Raw genomic sequence first — 20,914 nt, forward strand, 5'->3', positions numbered from 1 at the left:
GCAAACCTTTCCTAGGCTCCTCTTTTGCTGGAGCTTGGGTTATGAATGGGGACTTAGGGGACATAGCCCTGTCCCCTGCCCCCAAGGAGCCCTGGCCGCAGGCATCATAATGGGCTGAATGGTGGCCCCGAAATAGGCGTGGAAATGGTGGCCCACATCCTAATACCCACCCCTGCAATGTGACCTTATTTGAAAAGGGATTTTTGCAGCGTCATGAAGTGAAAGACTCAAGCACTCAAGAGATCATCCCAAATTATCCAAGGGGCTCTAAATGCAATCACAAGTGTCCTTATCAGAGACAGGAGAGGAGCCACAGGCACACAGAGAGGCCCCATGGAGACAGAGGCAGAGACTGCGGCTGCACGCCAGGGAGGGCTGGAGGTGTGGAGCTGGAAGGGGTAGGAAGGATCCTTCCCTGGAGTCTGCAGAGGGAGCGCGGCCCTACCCATGCCTTGATTTTGGACTCTAGCCTCCAAGAGAATGAATTTCTGTTGTTTGAAGCCACACAACTTGTGGCACTTTTTTTACAGCAGACACAGCAATGAATACAGCTGTGATATGGGCAGTTATGCAGAGACACACTGATATTCTGAGCTGATGCTTGGCCAATCAGACCCACCTGGGGGCCTTGGGCTATATCTGGATCCGCGTTATTTATTGCTGAGTGTTTTCATGGAGACCCAGCTGGGATATAAAATGGCAATTACCCAATAACACAAAACATCATGGGCAAAAAACCTGCCCTGAGGACAGCAGAAAGGCATCTCCACCAAGCACTGGACAGGGCAGAAGCCCTCTGGGTGATATACCTGGGTCCCTGTCCTGCCTGCCTTGTCGGGGTTCTATGAGCTTGTAAGACACAAAGACTTGCAGCACGTTCCCCGGGCCTCCCTTCAGCTCCAGACCACACAGCAAAGGATGTGCAGCCATTTGCTGGGTGTGTGGCTGGTCCGAAGTCTAGCACAGAGGGACCTGTCTGCAGCCAATCTATAGCCAACACTCACGCTCTCACTCACACACACAGACACAGGCTCACACACATGCACATGCTCCGCCTTCTCCCAGCCCCCGGCAGCTCATTTCCTGCACACCAAGTCCAGAGTCTGGAGGGAACTCGAGACCCCTGTGACATGGAGTCCTGGGTTTCTGCAGGGCCTGCACTTGGTACCACATCTCACAAAGAAGCTGGACTCTGGGCCAGGGGCCCCAACTGTAGTCATCGAGTTGAGGGAGCAGGAGACAGAGTGATGCCACATGGGCAAGAAGGAGCTGGCTCCTCCCAGCCCCTGGGACTGTCCGCCCAGCAAGACCATTGATGAAGCTTCTTCTGCAGAGAGGAAGGCTACCCCCTAGACCACAGCATCCTATGCAGATAATACAGGCAGCTGAATGCTCTGTGCATGGATTTGCCACATGTATGGCGTTCCCTAGAAACTCTGGGAGGATGCTCGCGGTGTGATCCACTTGGCTCCTGTCTCTGTCTGCTTCTGTTGATAAGGCCTGGTGGGTCCCAAGAAAAAGAGCCTGCCCTGCCCCCCAACTCCCACATCCAATGAAGGCAGCCCTGAGTCTCTGAGAGCCAACTCTGAGGGTAACCTAAACAAGCCACAGCCATCAGTGGGAGGCAAAAGATCTGTACCATCCTGTGCCTGCCTCAACCTTGCACTTTGAAACAGATAACTTGTTTGCTAGTTTCCCAGCTCCACAGATGGATTTTACCCAGAGCTCACCCACATCTGGTTTAGATGACTCAGATGATAAGATGTGGAACTTTTGATCTGGTGATATTTAGATGAGACTTTTGACTTTGAATGAATGCTGTAATGAGATGAGAACTTTGGAAACCTTGATGGGGTGAATATATTTTGCTTGAAGACTGATGTGTGTCCTTGAGGGTCACATGAGGGACTGTGCTGGAGAAAATAGTGCCCCCCTCAAAGATAGCCACATCCCGAGCCCCAGAACCTGCACGTATGTTACCTTATGTGGCAGAGGAGGAGTGAGGTTGCAGATGGAATTAAGGCTGCTCGTCAGCAGACAGGGAGATGACATGGGTTATCTGGAGGGGCCTAGTGTCAGCACATGGGTCCTTAACATTGGAAGAGGTAGACAGGAGAGATTCAGAGAAGATGTGATGGTGGAAACACGGTCAGAGAGATGCAGCATTGCTGGCCTTGAAGATGAAGGAAGTGACCATGAGCCAAGGAATGCCCGTGCCTCTAGAAGCTGGAAAAGGCAAGGAAAGAGGCGCTCCTCTGGAGCCTCCAGAAAGGAATGCGATTCTACTGACACTTGACTGCAGCCGCATGCCAGGCTTCTGCCCTCCAGCGCTGTGGGAGAATACGTGTGTGTTGTCTGAAGCCACTGGGTTTGTGATAGTCTGTTATAGCAGCTGCAGGAAGCTCAGACCCCAGTCCGCTGGTTTCATCATCATGGCTGCTGTTCTCCCCGTGAGGACCTGCTGCAGTTGTGAGAATTCAGTGAGAGGACACATATTAAGCTCAGTACCTGTAACATAGAAGCACTTAAGGCCGGGCACGGTGGCTCACGCATGTAATCCCAGCACTTTGGGAGGCCGAGGCGGGCAGATCATGAGGTCAGGAGATCGAGACCACGGTGAAACCCTGTCTCTACTAAAAATACAAAAAATTAGCCAGGCGTGGTGGTGGGCGCCTGTAGTCCTAGCTACTCAGAGAGGCTGAGGCAGGAGAATGGCGTGAACCCGGGAGGTGGAGCTTGCAGTGAGCTGAAATTGCACCACTGCACTCCAGCCTGGGCGACAGAGCAAGACTCCGTCTCAAAAAAAAAAAAAAGAAGCACTTAATAGCTGTATGCCATTACTATCCTAACTGGAATCTTTGGCTATGGACCTTTGGGCAGGTTGCACCCCCTCTGAGCCTCCGTTTCCCATGGTGCATGCTGCATATACAGGTGCAGAAAGAGCTTCTGGCCTGGCACAGAGGAGGCCTTGACAAGTGGTGGGCATTCTCGTGCTTCTTCACACCACACTAGTGGGTCTTGATAAATATGGGTCAAAACCCTCCATGAAATAAGGAACTTGCAGGAAAAGACCCTCTCTGGGAGCAAACCACTCAGTTGAACTATGTGAAGTTGCCAATAGTTGCACGTTTCTTATAGGCCAACTTAGTAACCACTCTTGGATATGTTTGGGTCACTGCCATGGGCCTCTTAGGAAACCTTGAGAAAGGGACCAGGTTAGCCCTGAGCAATGAAAGCAAGTGGAGCCCTGTCCCAGGTGTTCTAGAGGAAGCATGGACCCTCCTGTCTTCATTCCTTGGCATGTTTGTATGGGGATTCAGCTGGGGGTCCCCAGAGGCAATTCTATTGGTCCAGGATGCGTGGTCCAATAGAAACAAGAGGTGTTGGGGGATCTGAGCTCTGAGTCAGGACCTCTGAGGCAAGGATGGGGTGACTCTGAGGGACAGGCAGGTCAGGGGTCCAGAACCCCACTTGCCATCTGATGGTTGGTGTCTGGACCTGGGAGAACAGCTCAGCACCATGAAGATCCTTCAGGCTTCAGAGCTAGACAGAACTAGCTTCCCATTAAAGCTGCGGCCAAAGTCTTCAATCCCTGGCCCCTCTAAACCTCACTCACCTCTAGAATGTGTCTCAGCTGCTGGCCATTGTGAGTGCGAAATGAGGCCACGTGTACAGAGCACTTAAGCAAGGGGCTGGAGCACAGTGGATACTTGGTCATCAGAGTGCTCCAGTGTAAGGTTACTATCCTTCTTGTATTTTTGTCCCAGGTCAGAGGGGTGAAAGGAGTCTTCCTGGCAAACCAAAAAATTGATGGGAAAGTGATGACGCTTATAACCTACAACAAGGGCCGCGACTGGGATTACCTGAGGCCACCCAGCATGGACATGAATGGAAGACCAACCAACTGCAAGCCTGTAAGTACCTGTGCTCACATCACACACCGTCCTTGGGGTGGAGCTAGATATAACTTCAGTAATCAAGAAGGTCAGAGGTGGTGATGTCTGAGAAGGACCATCGGAGACACATGAACCACCTATTTCTGCTGGGTGTGGTAGAGAGGGTCAAATGAAACTCCTTGTTTTACAGAAAAGTTAATTGGAGGTCAGAGAGGGAAGTATGTCAGTTTTTGACACAGAATTGCTGTGCAATAAACCACCCAAAACAACAACATTTATTCCCCAGATCTGCAGGTGGGCTCAGCTGGGTGGCTCTGCTGACCTTGGCTGGGCTCAGTGGGGTGGCTCTGCTGACCTTGGCTGGGCTCCGTTGAGCGGCTCTGCTGATCTTGTCTGGGCTTGCTCATATGTCAGGGAATGGACTGATTTAGACTGGTCTTTGCTCTGCACATCTTGCATCCTTCTCTTGGAACCAGCTTAATTCTTATGGTGATACCAGAAGTACAAGAGGATAAACAGAAACAGGCAAGTACATTTCAAGCCTGCTGGTACATCTGCTAAATCTTACTGCTCTACATCAAGGACCTGGGAATTGTACTCTGCCCATGGGAGTGAGGGCTGAGGAGCAGACACTTGCTTCTAATCTGCCATGGAAGGCAGTGTACCATCATACTGCCAGTAAGTGATAGAGCTGGGCCAGAGTTCAGACATCCTGAGCCCCAAAGCTGGTCCACTATCCCAGGGGCACCTTTCTACATGAATAGAAGTGTTGACTGCCTGAGTCCTTGGTTGTCTGGAGTGGGGAGGGATCTCTCAAAGTAGCTGGGACTCTTGTCAGCTCTCATGTGGCTACCAGGGATCCAGGTGGTGCACAGGCCCACGCTGGTGAAGAAGGAGAGACAGAGCTGTAAGGAGCCCTGATCCTAGCTAAGGTGAGCACTCAGCTGCCAGGAACCAGTGGATGCAAGGGAGGAAGAGGCCGAATGGGCTAAGAGAATCTGACCAGGCTTCTCACTCCCCTTCCAACACCCCCGTGAGACCTGGCCTCTCCCGGGGCCTCTCTCCTTGCATACCACAGGGAGCTTACCACCACCATCATCCCTGCCCCTTCCTAGGTGCTGGGCAACTCAGGGTGGGAGAAGGGTCTAGTGTTGGAGCTGCACAGAGCTGCAGTCTTAGCCCCCTGATTATGTGATCTTGGCTACATCAACCAGTGCCTCTGAGCCTCTGTTGAAAAGGGAGGAAGATGGTAAACATCCCTGTGGCATTGGAGTGAGGATGAGACGAAAGAATGCAGAGACCAGCCTATGCCTGACATGGAACAAGCTGCAAGGAAGAGTCAATCCCTTCCCTTCCAAGCCCTCCCTCTTTCTACGCTGTCCCCAAGGCCTAGAATGCCCTTTCCCTTTTCCTCATCCAGCAAGCTCCTACTGACACCTGAAAACCCTACCCACATGTTCCCTCCACTGAGGAGCCCTTCACTGGGCATACTGCTTCTCTGTCTGTTTCCCACTGTCACCCATAAGCCCTTCTTAGAGACTGCACACTGGGGACACCTGAAACCACCCATCACTCTGCCTCAGCTTCCTCATGTGTAAAATAGAAAGAAGAAAAGTACCTGTTTGACAGGTTTATATTCAGCAAATCTGCGTGAGCACTTGCAATGTGCCAGGCACTGTTCTGCAGGCTCAGAACACACCAACCAACAAAACAGAAGACATTCCCTGTCTTCCTGGGATTCCACCTGGCACACAGCAGGGCTCAGAAAATGGCGAGCCCCTCTCCCCACTGCCACCACCAGCCCCAGTGTTGGCCCATGGAGGCCGTGGTACTAAGAGGGGGGCAATTCCTCCTCCCAGAGAGCCCTGACCCTGGAGCCAGGGCGGGACTCTGTAGCCCCCAGGGCAACCACTTGCTCTAAGCTGAGACTTGAGCTCTGACTCACGAACACTCACCTCTCAGGGGCCCGCTGCCTGCCTCTGCTCTAGACCCCCTCCTGCTGATAACACCTGTCGACCTGTGTGGAGAATTAATTACCTGCCCTTCGTAAAAATGCTTCCCAGAACAGAATTGCTGTGAAAGGGCTAATTTTTGTATCATCGTCGGCAAAGTTAAGCCATATTAATCTGTCAAAGCAAGTTTTTGCTAAGAATAGATTCTTGTCTGCGATTATGCAGCTCAGTGAGGAGATAACCTCGGTGAATTTGTATATATATATATATATGACAGCCGCATGGCTCAGAAGGCCTGGGCTATCCTGTGTGTGTGGCCATGGCATCTCCAAGGGTGAAAGTGCAGGGGCAGGACAAGCTGGGCCACTCACGGGACCTCCTGACTGTGTCCCACCTGCAGCCACACAGCCTCTCAATGAATGGGCAAACTGTACCTGAGGACTTAGTGCTCATAAAAGTGATGCCTGATTATTGCAGAATGCTTGGAAGATACAGAAGGGTATAAAAAGGGAAATAAGGTATCACCAGAATCACACCATCCAGAAAAACAATAACGGGGTATTTTTGTTCTTTACAATCTTTTCGCTCACACACACGTTACAAAGTTGTCATTGGGATCCCACGCGTGCGTGATTTTTCAGCCCTCTGTGTTTCTCTTAACTCTGGGTCACGAATCTGCCCAGGCCACTTGACCAGTGCCCCGTCTGGGGATACCTCCTTCCCTCAGTGGGGAAATGCAAGGATGGCTTTAACACAGGAGTGGCGTGATCAGGTCTGTTTTAGGATGATCCAGCTTCATTGGAAGGTGGTTTTGAATCTGTTTGCGTCTTGAATTCAGCATAAAACTTTGTTCACTGTGTGGTCCATGGTCACTCTTCTGAGGCGTTTGGCTGCAGTGAGCCCTGGGCGTCCAGGTGGCTGGTGCTGCATCTCCCGGCCCTGGTCCATCTGGTAGGCTTTGATGATTTGCTAGACACTTCTTTAGGGCACCCTCTGGCCCCTATGTGCCAAACAGACAGAGAAGGGAGAGTCTTGGGACACCATGAGCCTCCAGCTTGGCCTGCCTCAGCCCTGCAGGGACCCGGGCCCACCTCAGTCAACGCTGAAGCATTCTGCATGGACTCCCAGGGCCACAGCCTGTCCCGGGGGTCTCCTGTCCTCGTCCTGGGTGGCCTCGGAGGAAGCCCTGTCTCTAACCACATGCACCCAAGGCGGGTTCTGGGGCTCCTGATGCGCACTGGCCTGCCACCTGTGCAGGGCATCCTGGTGCCCCGTGGGTGGGCACCTCCAGGCCTGCTGGCATAGCCCTTCCTTTCACCTGGTGGCCCAGGCTCGCGTGGGAGCGCATGTGTCAGACACCAGCACGGCACCTGCAGCTGCCCCAGGAGCAGGGGGAGCCATCTGTTTGGCCGTCAGCAGGCCGCAAGGCAAATGCAAAAGGGTTCATAGAGCCACCTGTGTTCACCAGTGGCCTGCAGGCCGTAACTGGCCACCCCACAGGGAACCCTGAGGAGGGTTCCACTTCTCTGGCCTGAGTGCGAGGCAACCAGGATAGGCCACTAGTGGTGAGGGGCGGGGAGAAGTAGCTAGGGTTTGTGAAGCAGCACCCTCTAATTCAACTCTGCCCACTGTGCACGCAGCAAGTGACCAGATGTGCATAGCTCATCAGGGGAATGGGAGAGGTTGACGGAGACCAACCCATGAGCTCTGGCCTTCTAGGTAAACCTAGAACAGCAAAGCATGGCAGAGCTAGGGCGGCCTCTGCCGGGCACACTGCTGCTGGGGACTCCCGCGCCACACCCCTGCTGAGCTCCTTCTCCTGATTAGAGCTGCCTTCTGCAGCGCGGAAGCCCAACCCTGCCTACCAAGATCACAGCAGCCTCCCTCCTCAGCAAGCCGCCTCTGTCCTTCTGCCTGAGCTATCTGGGGGAGGTGGGGGGGCAGGAGGGTAGGACTGAAAGGTGCCAGCAAGTCTATTCACTCACAGGCCTGCTTTTCCACGGTAAGAAATCAGAAGAATCTATTGCGGCGGGCAAAGTCTTAACACCTCACAGGTTTTCAGTGGGGCCCGTTTGTCGCCATTCGATCCAGGTGTTTCTGGAACCCTCAGATGGCTCCAGGGGTGACACAGTGCCCAGGCTCCTGCCACCCAGGGCCCTGTGGTATTCAGCTCGGGGCTCCCCAGGTTCCCCTGGGGATGGTCTCAGTCCCTCAGTCATCTTCAGGATGTGCCTCTGCAATGGACACGGGGCCACCTTTCAGCTGAATTTTCAAGCTTTCTTTTTTTTGGTTTTTAACAGCTTTGTTGAGATCTCACATCCTACACAGTTCACCTTTCAAGTGCATAGTTCAATGGCTTTTAGTCTATTCACAGAGTTGTACCACCATCACCACTGTCCCTTTTAGAACATTTTCACCACCCAAAAAAAGAAGACCCCGATCCTTAGCTGTCACCTCCCTATCCCCCATCAGCCTCCAGTCCCTGGCAACCACCTGTCCGTTCCTGGCTCTATAGATTCCGTGCTCTGGGCATTGCTCATGGGTGAATCATACAACATGTAGTACAATCAGTACATCTGTTAAACCCTAGAGCAGACAAATAAAGCCCGTCTGCCAACTGTGGCCACCACCTGGTCACATCTTATCCAAGTCAATATCCAATTTCCTGAACGGTTTAACTTTGAGGTTAGGGTCACCTGTGTAAAACGTAAGCAATTCATGGGCCAGAAGAAAGTGTTATAAAGACATGAAATGAAGAGAGAGGATATCTCTGACGTGATGTTAGTAGATGATATGACACCGCGATGACGAGGGGATTCTGGAATGAGCCCTGCAGAGAGCGGGTCAGCAGGCCTCACCGTCACTGTCTTCATTTTGCAGATGAGGAAACTGAGCCCCAAGGCTGCCTAGAAAATTAGTGGTGCCTCCTAATTTACAATTTGGATCTCTGAGTACTCAGTTCTAGGGTATTTCTAAGCTGGAGGTTTTTAACGAAAAAAATAATTTTAAGGCGGCAAATACAATGTTTACCATTCTTATAAGTAAACAATTAGGCAGTACCTTGCCCAGGGGAAGGGCTGGGCCCCAGAGCTGTGCCATATTAATCCAATATCCTGTGAAGCAGAGGTTATTGCGCCCATCTCACAGAGAAGAAAGAAAGGCACAGAGAGGCTAAGCATTTTTCCTAAGGTCACACTGCCATTTAGAGGAGGTACGAGGAGTCCAAGCCCTGCCCTTTCTGTGACCAGCCTGAGGATTGCACTGCCTCACTTCACCCTGTGGAGTTCCCTGACTTGGGGAAATTAGGAAGGCTGAGCCCAGAATCATTACCCCACAAAGCCTTTCGCCATCTGTTGGTTCAGTGGGGTCTCTGGTGGTGCACCTATGTCACCAAGGAGGGCTCGGCCAGCCAGACCTCTGAGACCCAGTATCTCAGGCTTCCAGAGGGAGATCAGGAGGAATGGGGTCTCCAGAGCCAGCCCCCTGGAGCTCTTGCACACTTAACCCACCCCTCTGTATCTCAAAGTGGGAGGGCCTTATGGGGTGACCCCAGCTGTCCTCTGATGCCAGGGATACTGTGGTCACATAAGAGGCTCCCAATAAAGGTTCTGGGTAGGTGAATGAATGAGTATGAGTTTGGGCTGTGCAGGCTCCAGGAATCACATCCCACAGCTGGTACTGCACATGGGAGCCATGTCGGGGAACCACCTGCCAGGACCAATGCCCAAGAGCCCTCAGTGGGAGAAACCCCAGCAGCTGCATCCGTGAGCAAAGGCACCACACCCAGGGGCTGCAGGGGTCCCTAATCTAGACCATGGAACCAACAGATCCTCCTGGGTGCCTCACCACACCCAGGGGCTGCAGGGGTCCCTAATCTAGACCAGGGAACCAACAGATCCTCCTGGGTGCCTCACCACACCCAGGGGCTGCAGGGGTCCCTAATCTAGACCAGGGAGCCAACAGATCCTCCTGGGTGCCTCACCATACCCAGATGCTGTGTGGGTCCCTAATCTAGACAGGGAACCAACAGATCTTCCTGGGTGCCTCACCGTACCCAGATGCTGTGTGGGTCCCTAATCTAGACGAGGGAGCCAACAGATCCTCCTGGGTGCCTCACCATACCCAGATGCTGTGTGGGTCCCTAATCTAGACCAGGGAACCAACGGATCCTCCCAAGTGCCTCACTTGTGCCCGCTTCCCCTTCCCAGGCTGTCAGCACAGCACCTGCTGAAGCTTCCCTTGTCCTTCCCACCCTTTCCCTAGAGGTCAGCCTCACACCCGCTTCCCATCCTCCATCTATTCCTCCAAGGCACTCCTGGCCCAGCCTTCTCTCCCAAAAAGCCACAGGGGCAGATTTGTCATCAGGTTTAGTTTTCCTAAGGACTCTCCTACTCGTGTGTTGACAGTTGCTTCCTTTCTCTTCCTTGCAGCCAGACTGCCACCTGCACCTGCACCTGCGCTGGGCAGACAACCCCTATGTATCAGGCACTGTGCACACCAAGGACACCGCCCCAGGCCTCATCATGGGTGCAGGTAGGTGGCTTCCATCACGGGCAGCTGGCAGGTGCCATTACAGCCCAAGAGTACCTCTAATCTCAAGGATAAAAATGGATGGCCATGGGCCTGAGGCCATAGTATGTCCCTTAGGAGGCATAGTATGTCCCTTAGGAAGCATCTTCAGGAAGCTCAGCTCTCATGGCAAATTCTGAGAAATGAATGCATGGCCCAGGGTTGGCATATGATATGTGTTGGCAGAATGGAAAGATGGACCGATGGAAGAGTGGATCAATGGATGGATGGATAGATGAATTGATAGATGATGGATGATGATGGGTGGATGGCGGATGGTGGATGAATGATGGCTGGCTTGATGATGTACAGATGGTGAATGCATGGATGGAGGATGGATAGATCAATGGGTGGATGATAGATGATGGATGGATGATGGTGGACGGGTGGTGGATGGGTGGGTGGGTGAATGGATGAGTGGATGGATGAGTGGGCAGATGGATGAGTGGGTGGATGGATGATGTATGATGGATAGATGCTGAATTGATCGATGGATAGATGAATGGATGGATGATGCATGATGGATGGATGATGGTGGATGGGTGGTGGATAGGTGGATGGGTGGGTGGGTGGATGGATGAGTAGATAGATGAGTAGATGGATGGATGAGTGGATGAATGGATGAGTGGGTGGATGGATGATGGATGATGGATAGATGCTGAATTGATGGATGGATAGATGAATGTATGAATGATGCATGATGGATGGATGATGGTGAATGGGTGGTGGATAGGTGGATGGGTGGGTGGATGGGTGTGTGGATGGATGGATGAGCAGGTGGATGGATGATGGATAATGGATAGATGCTGACTTGATGGGTGGATGATGCATGATAGATGGATGATGGTGGATGGGTGGGTGGATGGATGGGTGTGTGGATGGATGGATGAGTGGGTGGATGGATGATGGATAGATGCTGAATGGATGGATGGATAGATGAATGGATGGATGATGCATGATGGATGGGTTATGGTGGATGGGTGGTGGATAGGTGGATGGGGGGTGGATGGGTGAGTGGATGGATGGATGAGTGGATGGGTAGATGATAGATGGATGATGGGTGATGGATAGATGATGAATGGATGGATGGATGATGAATGAATGATGAATGGATAGAAAAATGGATAGATGGGTAGGTGGATCATTGGATAGATGATTTGTATCATGGTTGATATTTATTGGCCCCTGAAGAAAGTTCTAGTTTAGTGGGGGGAGAAAAACAAGTATACAACTAGCACTTTTTTAAAAACCCAAGATTATAATTTTTATGTTTGTCTCTTCCACTAAACTAGAACATCCAAGAATCCTGGTGTACTGATCAAATAATACCATAAAATGAGGTTGATTTGCTTCAGAAGAACCATTCAAAATACAAAATAGAGCCACCTGTCTGAGGTCACTTGGCTAGTGTGTGGGAGAACCAGGGAAGACTTTGCACATGAGGTCTGTGACAGTCAGAGAGGCAGCATCTCCTGCAGACACTGGACAGCAGAGGCACAGGCCCAGAGCTCACACTTCTTGAACCCCTGGACCCCTTCCCTCCATTTCCCCCAGCATCATCTGCCACACAGAGGGGGTGGCTGTGTGGCCAATGGCCAAGGACCATATGGATGTGGACCCCAGACTCTGAGCTGGACACCACATCTGACCCTTCACCATATCCCAGCACCGAGCTGGGGCCTGGCCCAGGATGGGCCCTCCAAGGCTGTTTGTGAATGAGTGAGTGAAGGGACAAGTGAATGAGTGGCCATGTTGTGATGGCAGGAATGGCATTCTGGGTGGAAGGGGGAACGTGAGGACCCCCAAGGACCAGACCAGAGTGCATGGAGTGGCTGGAGGTGAAGCCTACGTGCAGGGCTGGGTCTGATGGCAGAGACCTGGCCTGTTTAGGGCAGCTGGGGCTTTGCAGCTGGGAAGGGAGGGGATTGTGAACAAAGCCCTTCAGCTTCTGGAGTTCCTCTGCATGCTCTATATGCCTGGGGTCCTAGGCAGGGACAGCCCATCTGGATAGCCTCTGTCTGCCCCCACAATGATCAATGAAAATGTGACCCATCAGCATCAGTGTGAAGCCGCTGACTGCCTATCAGCTTCCATGCACAGACAGGCTCACCACCCACGTTAGACGCCCCCAATCCTGTGCACTTGGTTTCCTGGGCTTCTCAATGACAGGGTATTTAAAATGCACTGTTTTGATTCGCTGAAACCCCAAATTCTTCACCAAAATACAAAAGGCATAATTTCCAATGTTTCCACTGCTCAAAGGCCCTGAGAGCCCAGAATGAGGGTCCCGGTCCCCCAGCATATCTCAATGTACCTCTGAATTGTGCAGGAGTCACGCAGAGCGCCGAGAGCAGCCCCCCTCACTCTGTGGGGGTGTCAGTCACAGCCTTCCTCCCTCCCTGCTCGCCCCCCACTGTCCCTACAAGGGCAGGAGGCGACACTTCTATTTTATCCACTTCTGTTCGATCTTGGCCAGGGCTTTCCTGGAAGGTGGAGCCAGCCATGCAAGGTGGGCCAGTTGATGTGTCCATTGTTTCCATCCTCCTCTCCAGCCCTGAGCATCTGCTGGGAGCAGGAGGAAAAGGCGCGTGGGCTGGCTTCACATCTGCTGGCCCGACATGGCCGCCTGCCCTGGCACAGGTCCCGAGGCCATGTGGCCGCACTGCTGGAGGTGGCTGGGAATGATGGCTACCTGTTTCCACGGGGTCGCTCCCCTGCCCGCCCCGCCATTCATTCCTGAATTCCATCCCAGAGGCAGGCAGACAAGAGGGAAAAGCCCCAGGCTCTACACCTCCCAGCTGTAGGACTCTGAGATTTCACTGCACTTCTCCGAGCCTCAGTTTCATCTGCAAAATGAGAGGCCAAAACCTCCACTGTAAGGATGAGACAGGGTACGGCAGGAAACCTTCAAGGCAGGTGTGCTCTGCCAGGCTGTCCTCTCATCCAAGGGGACACTGGACACTCCTGCCCCCATGCCAGGCACTGCACTGGGTGCTGGAAATGAGGGAGATAAGACTCAGCCACTCAGGGTTGAACAGAGGAGCAAAGGGATGATAACCACAGGGCCAGATGCATCCTGATGCCGAGCGTTCCGGCAAGATGGTCCAGAGGGACATAGAGTATGGGCACTCGATTCTGCCCTGGGGCTTGGATTGAGCCTGCTGGACAAATGGGCATCTGCCAAGCCGACACACAGGGAGGACGCTCTAGGCAGAGAGCACCGTGTGTGCAGGGTGGAGGTAGGGGAGTGCCGTGCTGGGATCTCGAGCTCCAAGAGATGCATTCCAATCTCTGGGGCCCGTCCTCAGGTCCAGCCTCCAGAGGTCAGACTGCAGAGGGACCCAGAAAGTGGAGCCATGGCTCCAACTATTAATAGAAGGGGATGGATTTGAGAAGCAAAGACAAAAACTTGACTTCTAACCCCCCAGTGGAGAATCAGCCATGTTGAGCCCAGAAATCAACCCAGCCCTGGCCGAGGGTGCTGGTGGCGGGTTCTTCCCGACTGGGCGTGTCGCAGGACTGAAGGGCTGGCTCCCTTCTGAGTGCTCCTGTGCTGGAGTGAGTGGCATCTGAAGGATACCTCATCTTCATCCCTTCTTCCTCATCTTCACCCTTTCTTCCTCATCTTCATCCTTTCTTCCTTTCAATAGACTAGGATAGGAATCCTCACGCTGAGTTATACCCTGTGAGATCAGTGTTTCCTGCTCCACACCTTCGGGACTCCCAGCAAGCCAGTGTTCTCAGACCCTGCACGGCCTGTGGCCAGCTGCCTCCCACCACCCCCTTTGCCGAGGCTGCTCTCCGTGCCCAGGGCAAGTCGCGGGTTCCTGCTCCAGCTCATGTGCCTCCTCCAGAAAGCCAAAGAGTGCAGAGTGGGTGCCAACCCCCACCTGCTCCTCAGATGCTGTGGGTGCCCCAGGTGGTTACGGAACCCGCTCCCTGCACTGTCCTTTGCCCCATCCTGGTCACTGGTCTGTGTCCCAGCTGATCATCCAGACGTCCTCGGGACCCGACGCAGAGCAGAGGCCAGTGAACACTTCTGCGTCCCTAGCCCTGGCAGAGGTGATGGTAGCATTTAGCCAAGAAAACCTTGAGGGAGCCGTTTGGGAGCTGGGAGCACCACAGCCTGCTCTCTGCTGCTGGCTTGGCTCAGGGAACCGCGTCTCAGAGCCATTTGCAGTCCCAGCCCTCCCTGGCACAGTCCCTTTTTGGGCGACTTGGCTAGTCAAGGGCCCATCAATGTCAGGACATGTCTAGATGTGAGGCGAGAAGCCCTTGGCCTGGCTGAGGGACCTGGGTGCGGTTGGGAGCTGACCTGAGTCCCAGCCCTGTGGACACTCACTGGGCCCTTCTGGAGCTGGGAGCACCAGCAGAAATTGGAGGACCATGGGGCAGCCCACTCACCTGGGCCCCAGCTGTGTCTCAGTGATCGCCGGTGCTCCCTCTCTCGGGAGCCATTGGCATCTGCCCTGCAGTCCTCCTTGGTGCAATGTGGGTGGGGTAGATTTTGGTGTGTGGCTTTGCTTTGTTTTCTGGCTGCGGGGGCAGAGGAAGGATGGAGAGGAAGCATGCCTTCATTCAGTGAGCACTGACTCCTACTACTCTGCTGGCACCAAGGAAGGGCAGGGGTCCTGGGCCTGGGGAGAGGAGGCCCAAGGAGATACCAGAACACCCAGGCAAGGAGGCAGCAGAGAAGCTTCTTCTCCCCTCCTCACCTCCCTCCACCCCAGGACCTCAGTTTCCCATCCATAAAATGAGGGTGTCAGCCTCAGCTTTCTGCAGGCCCTTCCACTCTGACAGCCTGCAATGTGTTCCGTGAATCGCTCCTTCTTTCCCCCGAGACTGTTAGGTGACTGGCAGCCTGACAGCTTTGGTAGACAGAGCAAGGAAAACAGATAGCATTTCTTAAAAGACAGACGTGTGCACGGTTGAAATTACAAACTGCAAATTGGCCCGCGCAGTGTGCTGACGCGGCAACACTCCCTGCCGGGCTCTGCCTGTGATGTGTGTGTCCTGGAGCGGCTGCTGGCGTCTGAGATAGCAGAAAGATAAAAGGCATCCTTTCTTTCTCTCCTCCCTCCTGCCTGTTCTGTTCATTCATTCACCTCACTCACTTCATTCATTCAGCAGCCATCGCTGAGCACCTTTTGTTTACCAGGCACCACACTGCAAAGAAGGGACGGGTCCAGAGGTACCCAGATTCCACAGCTGCCCCTCTGCCCCACCCATCCTATCTGTCTTGCACCTGCCCGGGTCCACATTTCTGCCCAGGCTGCTCCCTCTTCCTTGGACACCCAGTCCCCTTTCCCTTGGACAGCCATGTTCAGCTCTCCAGGCTCCACTGGGAGGCTCTTTCCTACCTGAGTCTCTCCTCGAGGCTCTCCTCACAGGTCCACTGTCCTGGCTCTGTGTTCACCTGCACGGCCGCCCTCGTCTGCTAGATTCAGAGCCCTCAGGGAGCAGGGGCCACAGCTCATTCAGCTCAGCTCCCCAGAGCTCAGCACAGGGCTGTGCAGAGAGTAGACACTCAGCAAATGCCATTGAATACATGCAGGAGAGAGTGAGTGGTGGAACTGAGATAATAGGTAGATGGAGAGATGATCAATTGGATGGATATTAGATTAATAAAAGATGGATGGGAGGATGGCTAGATGGATGAATGAGTGGGTGGGTGGCTGGTTAGATGGATGGATGGATGGTTGGATGGGTGGGTGAGTGGATGGGTAGGTGGGTGGGTGGATGGATGGATGGATGGATGGATGGATGGATGGATGGATGGATGGATTGGTGGGTGGGTGGATGGATGGATGGATGGATTTGTGGGTGGGTGGGCAGATGGATGGATGGATAGATGGATGGATGGATGGATGGATTGGTGGGTGGGTGGGTGGATGGATGGATGGATGGATGGATGGATGGATGGATGGATTGGTGGGTGGGTGGATGGATGGATGGATGGATGGATGGATGGATGGATGGATTGGTGGTGGATGGATGGATGGATGGATGGATGGATGGATGGATGGATGGATTGGTGGGTGGGTGGATGGATGGATGGATGGATGATGGATGGATGGATGGATGGATGGTGGATGGATGGATGGATGGATGGATGGATTGTGATGGATGGATGGATGGATGGATGGATGGATGGATGGATTGGTGGGTGGGTGGATGGATGGATGGATGGATTTGTGGGTGGGTGGGCAGATGGATGGATGGATGGATGGATGGATGGATGGATGGATGGATGGATGGGATGGACAGATGGATGAATAGGTGTGTGGGTGAGTGGGTAGATGGGTGGATTTACGAGTAAGTAGGTAAATGAACTTCAAAAAATAAGACAGGCACACAAACACCCTGCCACTCTGAGAACTCACTTTTAATTCATCTATCTGGGGACAGTCCATCTCCTTTGGAATTTTCCAGTGACTTCTAAACTCGACCCTGGATAAACTATTTCTGAAAGTGCCACCTAAATAAAGCTTCAAAGGGCAAATGATATACAAGTCACCCAGGGTGGGGCCTCTGGGGCCCCAGAACAGCTTCAATGCCATCATCAGGGTCCCCATCATCCTGGAGACTTGGACCCCTGTCTCTGCCACCGCCATTGGGTACAGTGGAAGCCCCAAATCTGTCTCATCAGAAATCCTTTGTTCAAGCTATTTCAGGATGCTGTTTAGGGTGGACCGGGCGCAGCACCAGAGGCTGCGATGATTTTCCTGGTGCTTGTGCTGTTATGCATGGCCATTGTTCTTTCTACAGGAGCCTCATGTGGGTTCAGCTTCCTCATCTGTAACATGAGGTTGGCTTGGATGCTGGGCATGAGTTCTTCCCATTCTGATACTGCCCACAGCATTAAGTCTGAGCCCCTCTGAGTGGACATCAAGGCTGGAGATGGACCAAATCAGCCCAGTGCTGGGGCTCCAGTAAACCCAAACCACATTCTGCACCCCTAGTCGGTTTGGTGCCCACCTCACCTTCCTCCCAAATGTCCACCCAGCAGATAGTGAGACCCTGCTGTGTGCCCACCTGCCTTCTCTCCTGCACCTGCCTCTGTCTCCCCTGCACCCAGTGCCCAGGAGCTGTCTCCAAACACAAACTCGGCCATGTCCTGCCCTGCTTTCAGGCCCCACAGGGGCTGCCCATGATTGGCCCACCTGGCCCACGTCCTCTCTAGGCCATCCCTAACCACACTCCATGCTTCTTATTTGTGGACCACACCGGTGGATTCTCTGAGGTACCTGAGCTCCACCTGTCCCGGGCCTCTGCTGGAGTCCCCTGAATGTGGCTGTCTTTGGGCAGGGCTGATCCTTCACTGCATAGACCCAGACCCAGGGCCCCAGCACAGCAGCCACAGCAGGTCTGTTGGGGAGATGGAGACCTGGGGCACAGGCCACTGTTGCTTGAGGACTTTTCCAGGCTCAGACTTGTTAAAGGAGGAAAGCTGGACGATCCTAAGGGTAGTACTGCCCCTTTTCTTTTGGACCAGGTAACCTCGGCTCACAGCTGGTGGAATATAAAGAAGAAATGTACATCACGTCAGACTGCGGTCACACCTGGCGGCAGGTAAGCTGGCCAGGAGGTGCCCGGCAACCCCCACCCCATCCAGCCGGAACCCTCAGGAGACACTTCTGTTCTGTCATCCCGTCCATTCCAGAGGCTTCGTGGGAGAATCTCTGAGCCATGTCTCCCATCTTGCAGCCAAAGTGGCTGAAGCCAGGGCTCACTTTAGCAGAAGTGCATCTGCTGCGTTTGAAAAGCAAGTCTGGGCAGATGGCTCGGACCACCCAGCTGCTCTTCCCATGGCCACTGATAGGGAGTGACAGATGCGAGAAACGTCTCCACACAGTTGGACGTGTCACTGCGAACATCTGAGAAACGGGGATAAATGCCGGGGAACAGAACAGGGAGGAGGTCCCGGCCAGGAAGCCACATGGCGCTTCCGAGGCTTGACTTGGGCTCTTTCGGGAACCCAGAGAGAGGCCAGGAGGGGGGTACGGGGGACTCCGGGTTCCTGGCAGGGGCTGTGGACACAGCAGTGAAAGAGAATATGGGGGGAGGAGCAGATTGTGGGGTCATTGTGAGTCTGGGTTGGGGTGTCTGGGGGCTATCCCAGGGCCTGAGAAGAGAAAGGAAGTGAGGAGCGGAGAGGAAGTGCTCACTTATGCAGGACGCGGCCACTCCCACCAGCACAGGATGGCCTGGGCAGGGTCCCTCTGTGCTCCGCGCAGCCCCACGCGGAGCTCAGATTCGCAGACCAGAGGCAATGGTGCTGGTGGCCCTCAGGGTGTGGAGACAGAGAGGCTGAGGGGGGGATGCCAGTCGGTGCCACGTGTCCTGTGTGGTCCAGGCAGCTCTAGGATCCATGCCTGAGCTCCCCACCCCAGGAAGGGGCCCCACCTCACTGCACACTGGCTGTTTCTTTCCAGGGGGAGGGGAATATGGTCTTTCTGGCTGAAGTTGGCCTGCCAACCTCATGGAGTGGCAGTGTCTGCTTTATATACTGGGGAAATGAATCAAACTTACATATGACTGTCTCCTTCCAGACAAGACGTTCTGTTTGAGGTCAGTGTTTTACACGCCCGAGTACCCCAGCCACGGCCCCCCTCCCACACAGCAATGCTCTGGGCACACGTGTTGACCCTAAAGTGCAGCCTTCACCTGCAGCCTGGGTTGAAGGCCTTGACGTCTTTTAAAAATATGCAAGAAACATGGAATTTTCAAAAGGGCAAAGGCGATTTATTGTATTTTAATATTTCTGTGTCACTGAAACTGGTGAAACATGTCTGAAGCTTCTTAAAGGTCGCGTCTGTCCATTTATTAGAGAAGATTACCCCGTATTAGATTCAATAGACAGGGTGAAATAGAAGGTGTTCTGATTTTATAGAAATGGATTGCAAGATAGTTGTAGCAGTCGCTTTTGCCAAGGAATTTGCTTAGATTTCAAACTTGGGAATATCAGAGTTAAATGCGACAGCATCTGGGAAAGTGCTGAGCTGAGGCCTGGCCAGGGCAGTGCTTGGTACTTCCTGAAGGATGGCGGGGTGCAGGAAGGAGAGGGGCTCGCCTGGCTGGCGGTGCAGGACAGGCGCCCAAGGGGGCAGACCTGTGTGTGTGGCAGGGGAGGGAGAGATGCTCCTGTGGGTTGTTTTTTGTTTTTTTTTTTTTTAGTTTCTTGGGGTGGGCTGAGGAGGAAGGATGCCCAGGCAGGGGCAGAGCGGGACACAGGCAGAGAGGGCAGGGTGGTGAGCCCGGGGCGGTCTCCATGGCTTCCTATCGTGCCCAGGTTGTCAGGGATGCAGTGAGATGCATCTGAGAGAGAACTCAGAATGCGAATGTGGAATGCCAGGGTGCATCTGGTTTAATCGACATAACCTTTCAAAAACATGAGTTTCCTAGGATGTTTTGTTTAAAGCCAGAAAACATTACAGAGCCCCTGGCTGAAATTCAGTGTGTGGGGGAGGCAGGAAAAGGGTGAATTGGGGACAGGGACTCTGCTCTCCCCACCCGGCCCTGCTGTTTGCTCAAGGCGCAGGAAACCACAGCAATGGGCATCTGAGAGCCTGCAGCCTGCCGGTGGGGTTTGGAAAACCCTGGAGCCACCTTTTCCCAGAGCCCCAAGCTAATGAGAGCAGATGTCATTCCCAGGATGGCCGGGAGGCACTCTGTTCATCAGACCGTGGGTGGATGCAGCAACGCCCTCCTGCCCGTGCTTGGAGAGGAGGGTGGCTGGGCAGGCGTCCAGGTGTCCCAGTGCAGAGCCCTGGTGCACACCGGCTCAAGGGACCAGCTCAGTACCAAAGGGAAATTGCACTCCAGGACTGCCAGGCTCTGGGAAACCCACTGTCCTCTCACTGCACCACGCCCTGTTGTTCAGCAGCCCCATCTCTCTCAGGGGACCCCCAAAGCAGTCAATTAGGCTCCTGGTGGAGCCAGGGAAGGGGGCTGCAGCCACTCCCTCTAAGGGTGGGGAATCATGTTGAGGTGTGGCAGGTGGGCTTATCCAAGAGGCCCCTCTCCTCCAGCCTCACAGGACCCAGTGTGGTCTCCGCCACCCGCCTGGCCACACAAGGGTTCCAGTGCTGTCCTGGTGAGGGAGCCTCACTGCTCCTTGGATGTTCCCCGAGACAGACAGCTCACTCTTTCCTGGAGGGAAGCCCTTTGCTTGGGAATTCATTTTCCTCCTAAATCACTGTGGGAGGCTCTAACGAGCCCCTGCCCCTCTGGTCCATCTCCCCCAGCACCCGAGGAATCTTCTGAAAGGGAATGTGCTCTTGTCACTCCCCGATCAAGCCTTGGGTGTCACACCGGCCTCCAAGCTGCCCATCTGTCCCGGGGCCTCTCCGTGTGCCCCAAGGGTTCCCGCCCCAGCCACGCACTTCCTGCTCCCTGGACACAGCTGCCCTCCTGACCTCCAGGCCTTTGCCCCTCTATTTCCTGCCTGTGATGCCCTTGTGCCTCCAAAGGTTTCCCCAAGCTCCACTTGCCCTG

General features: G+C 53.8%; 1 protein-coding gene across 3 annotated transcripts in view; it reads left to right on the plus strand.

Annotated features, from left to right (window-relative positions):
* The window catches only part of SORCS2 (sortilin related VPS10 domain containing receptor 2), a 537,963-nt gene that overhangs the window by 476,329 nt on the left and 40,720 nt on the right, over positions 1 to 20,914 (plus strand). For all 3 annotated transcript variants that reach the window (XM_030801231.1, XM_030801232.1, XM_030801233.1), the window contains exons 10-12: positions 3,768 to 3,914; positions 10,279 to 10,381; positions 17,913 to 17,989. In XM_030801231.1, the coding sequence (XP_030657091.1) occupies positions 3,768 to 3,914; positions 10,279 to 10,381; positions 17,913 to 17,989 (327 nt within the window). The remainder of the gene's footprint in view (positions 1 to 3,767; positions 3,915 to 10,278; positions 10,382 to 17,912; positions 17,990 to 20,914) is intronic.

The sequence above is a fragment of the Nomascus leucogenys genome, chromosome 20, assembly GCF_006542625.1.
Source record: "Nomascus leucogenys isolate Asia chromosome 20, Asia_NLE_v1, whole genome shotgun sequence".
In the NCBI taxonomy this organism is placed as follows: Eukaryota; Metazoa; Chordata; class Mammalia; order Primates; family Hylobatidae; genus Nomascus; species Nomascus leucogenys.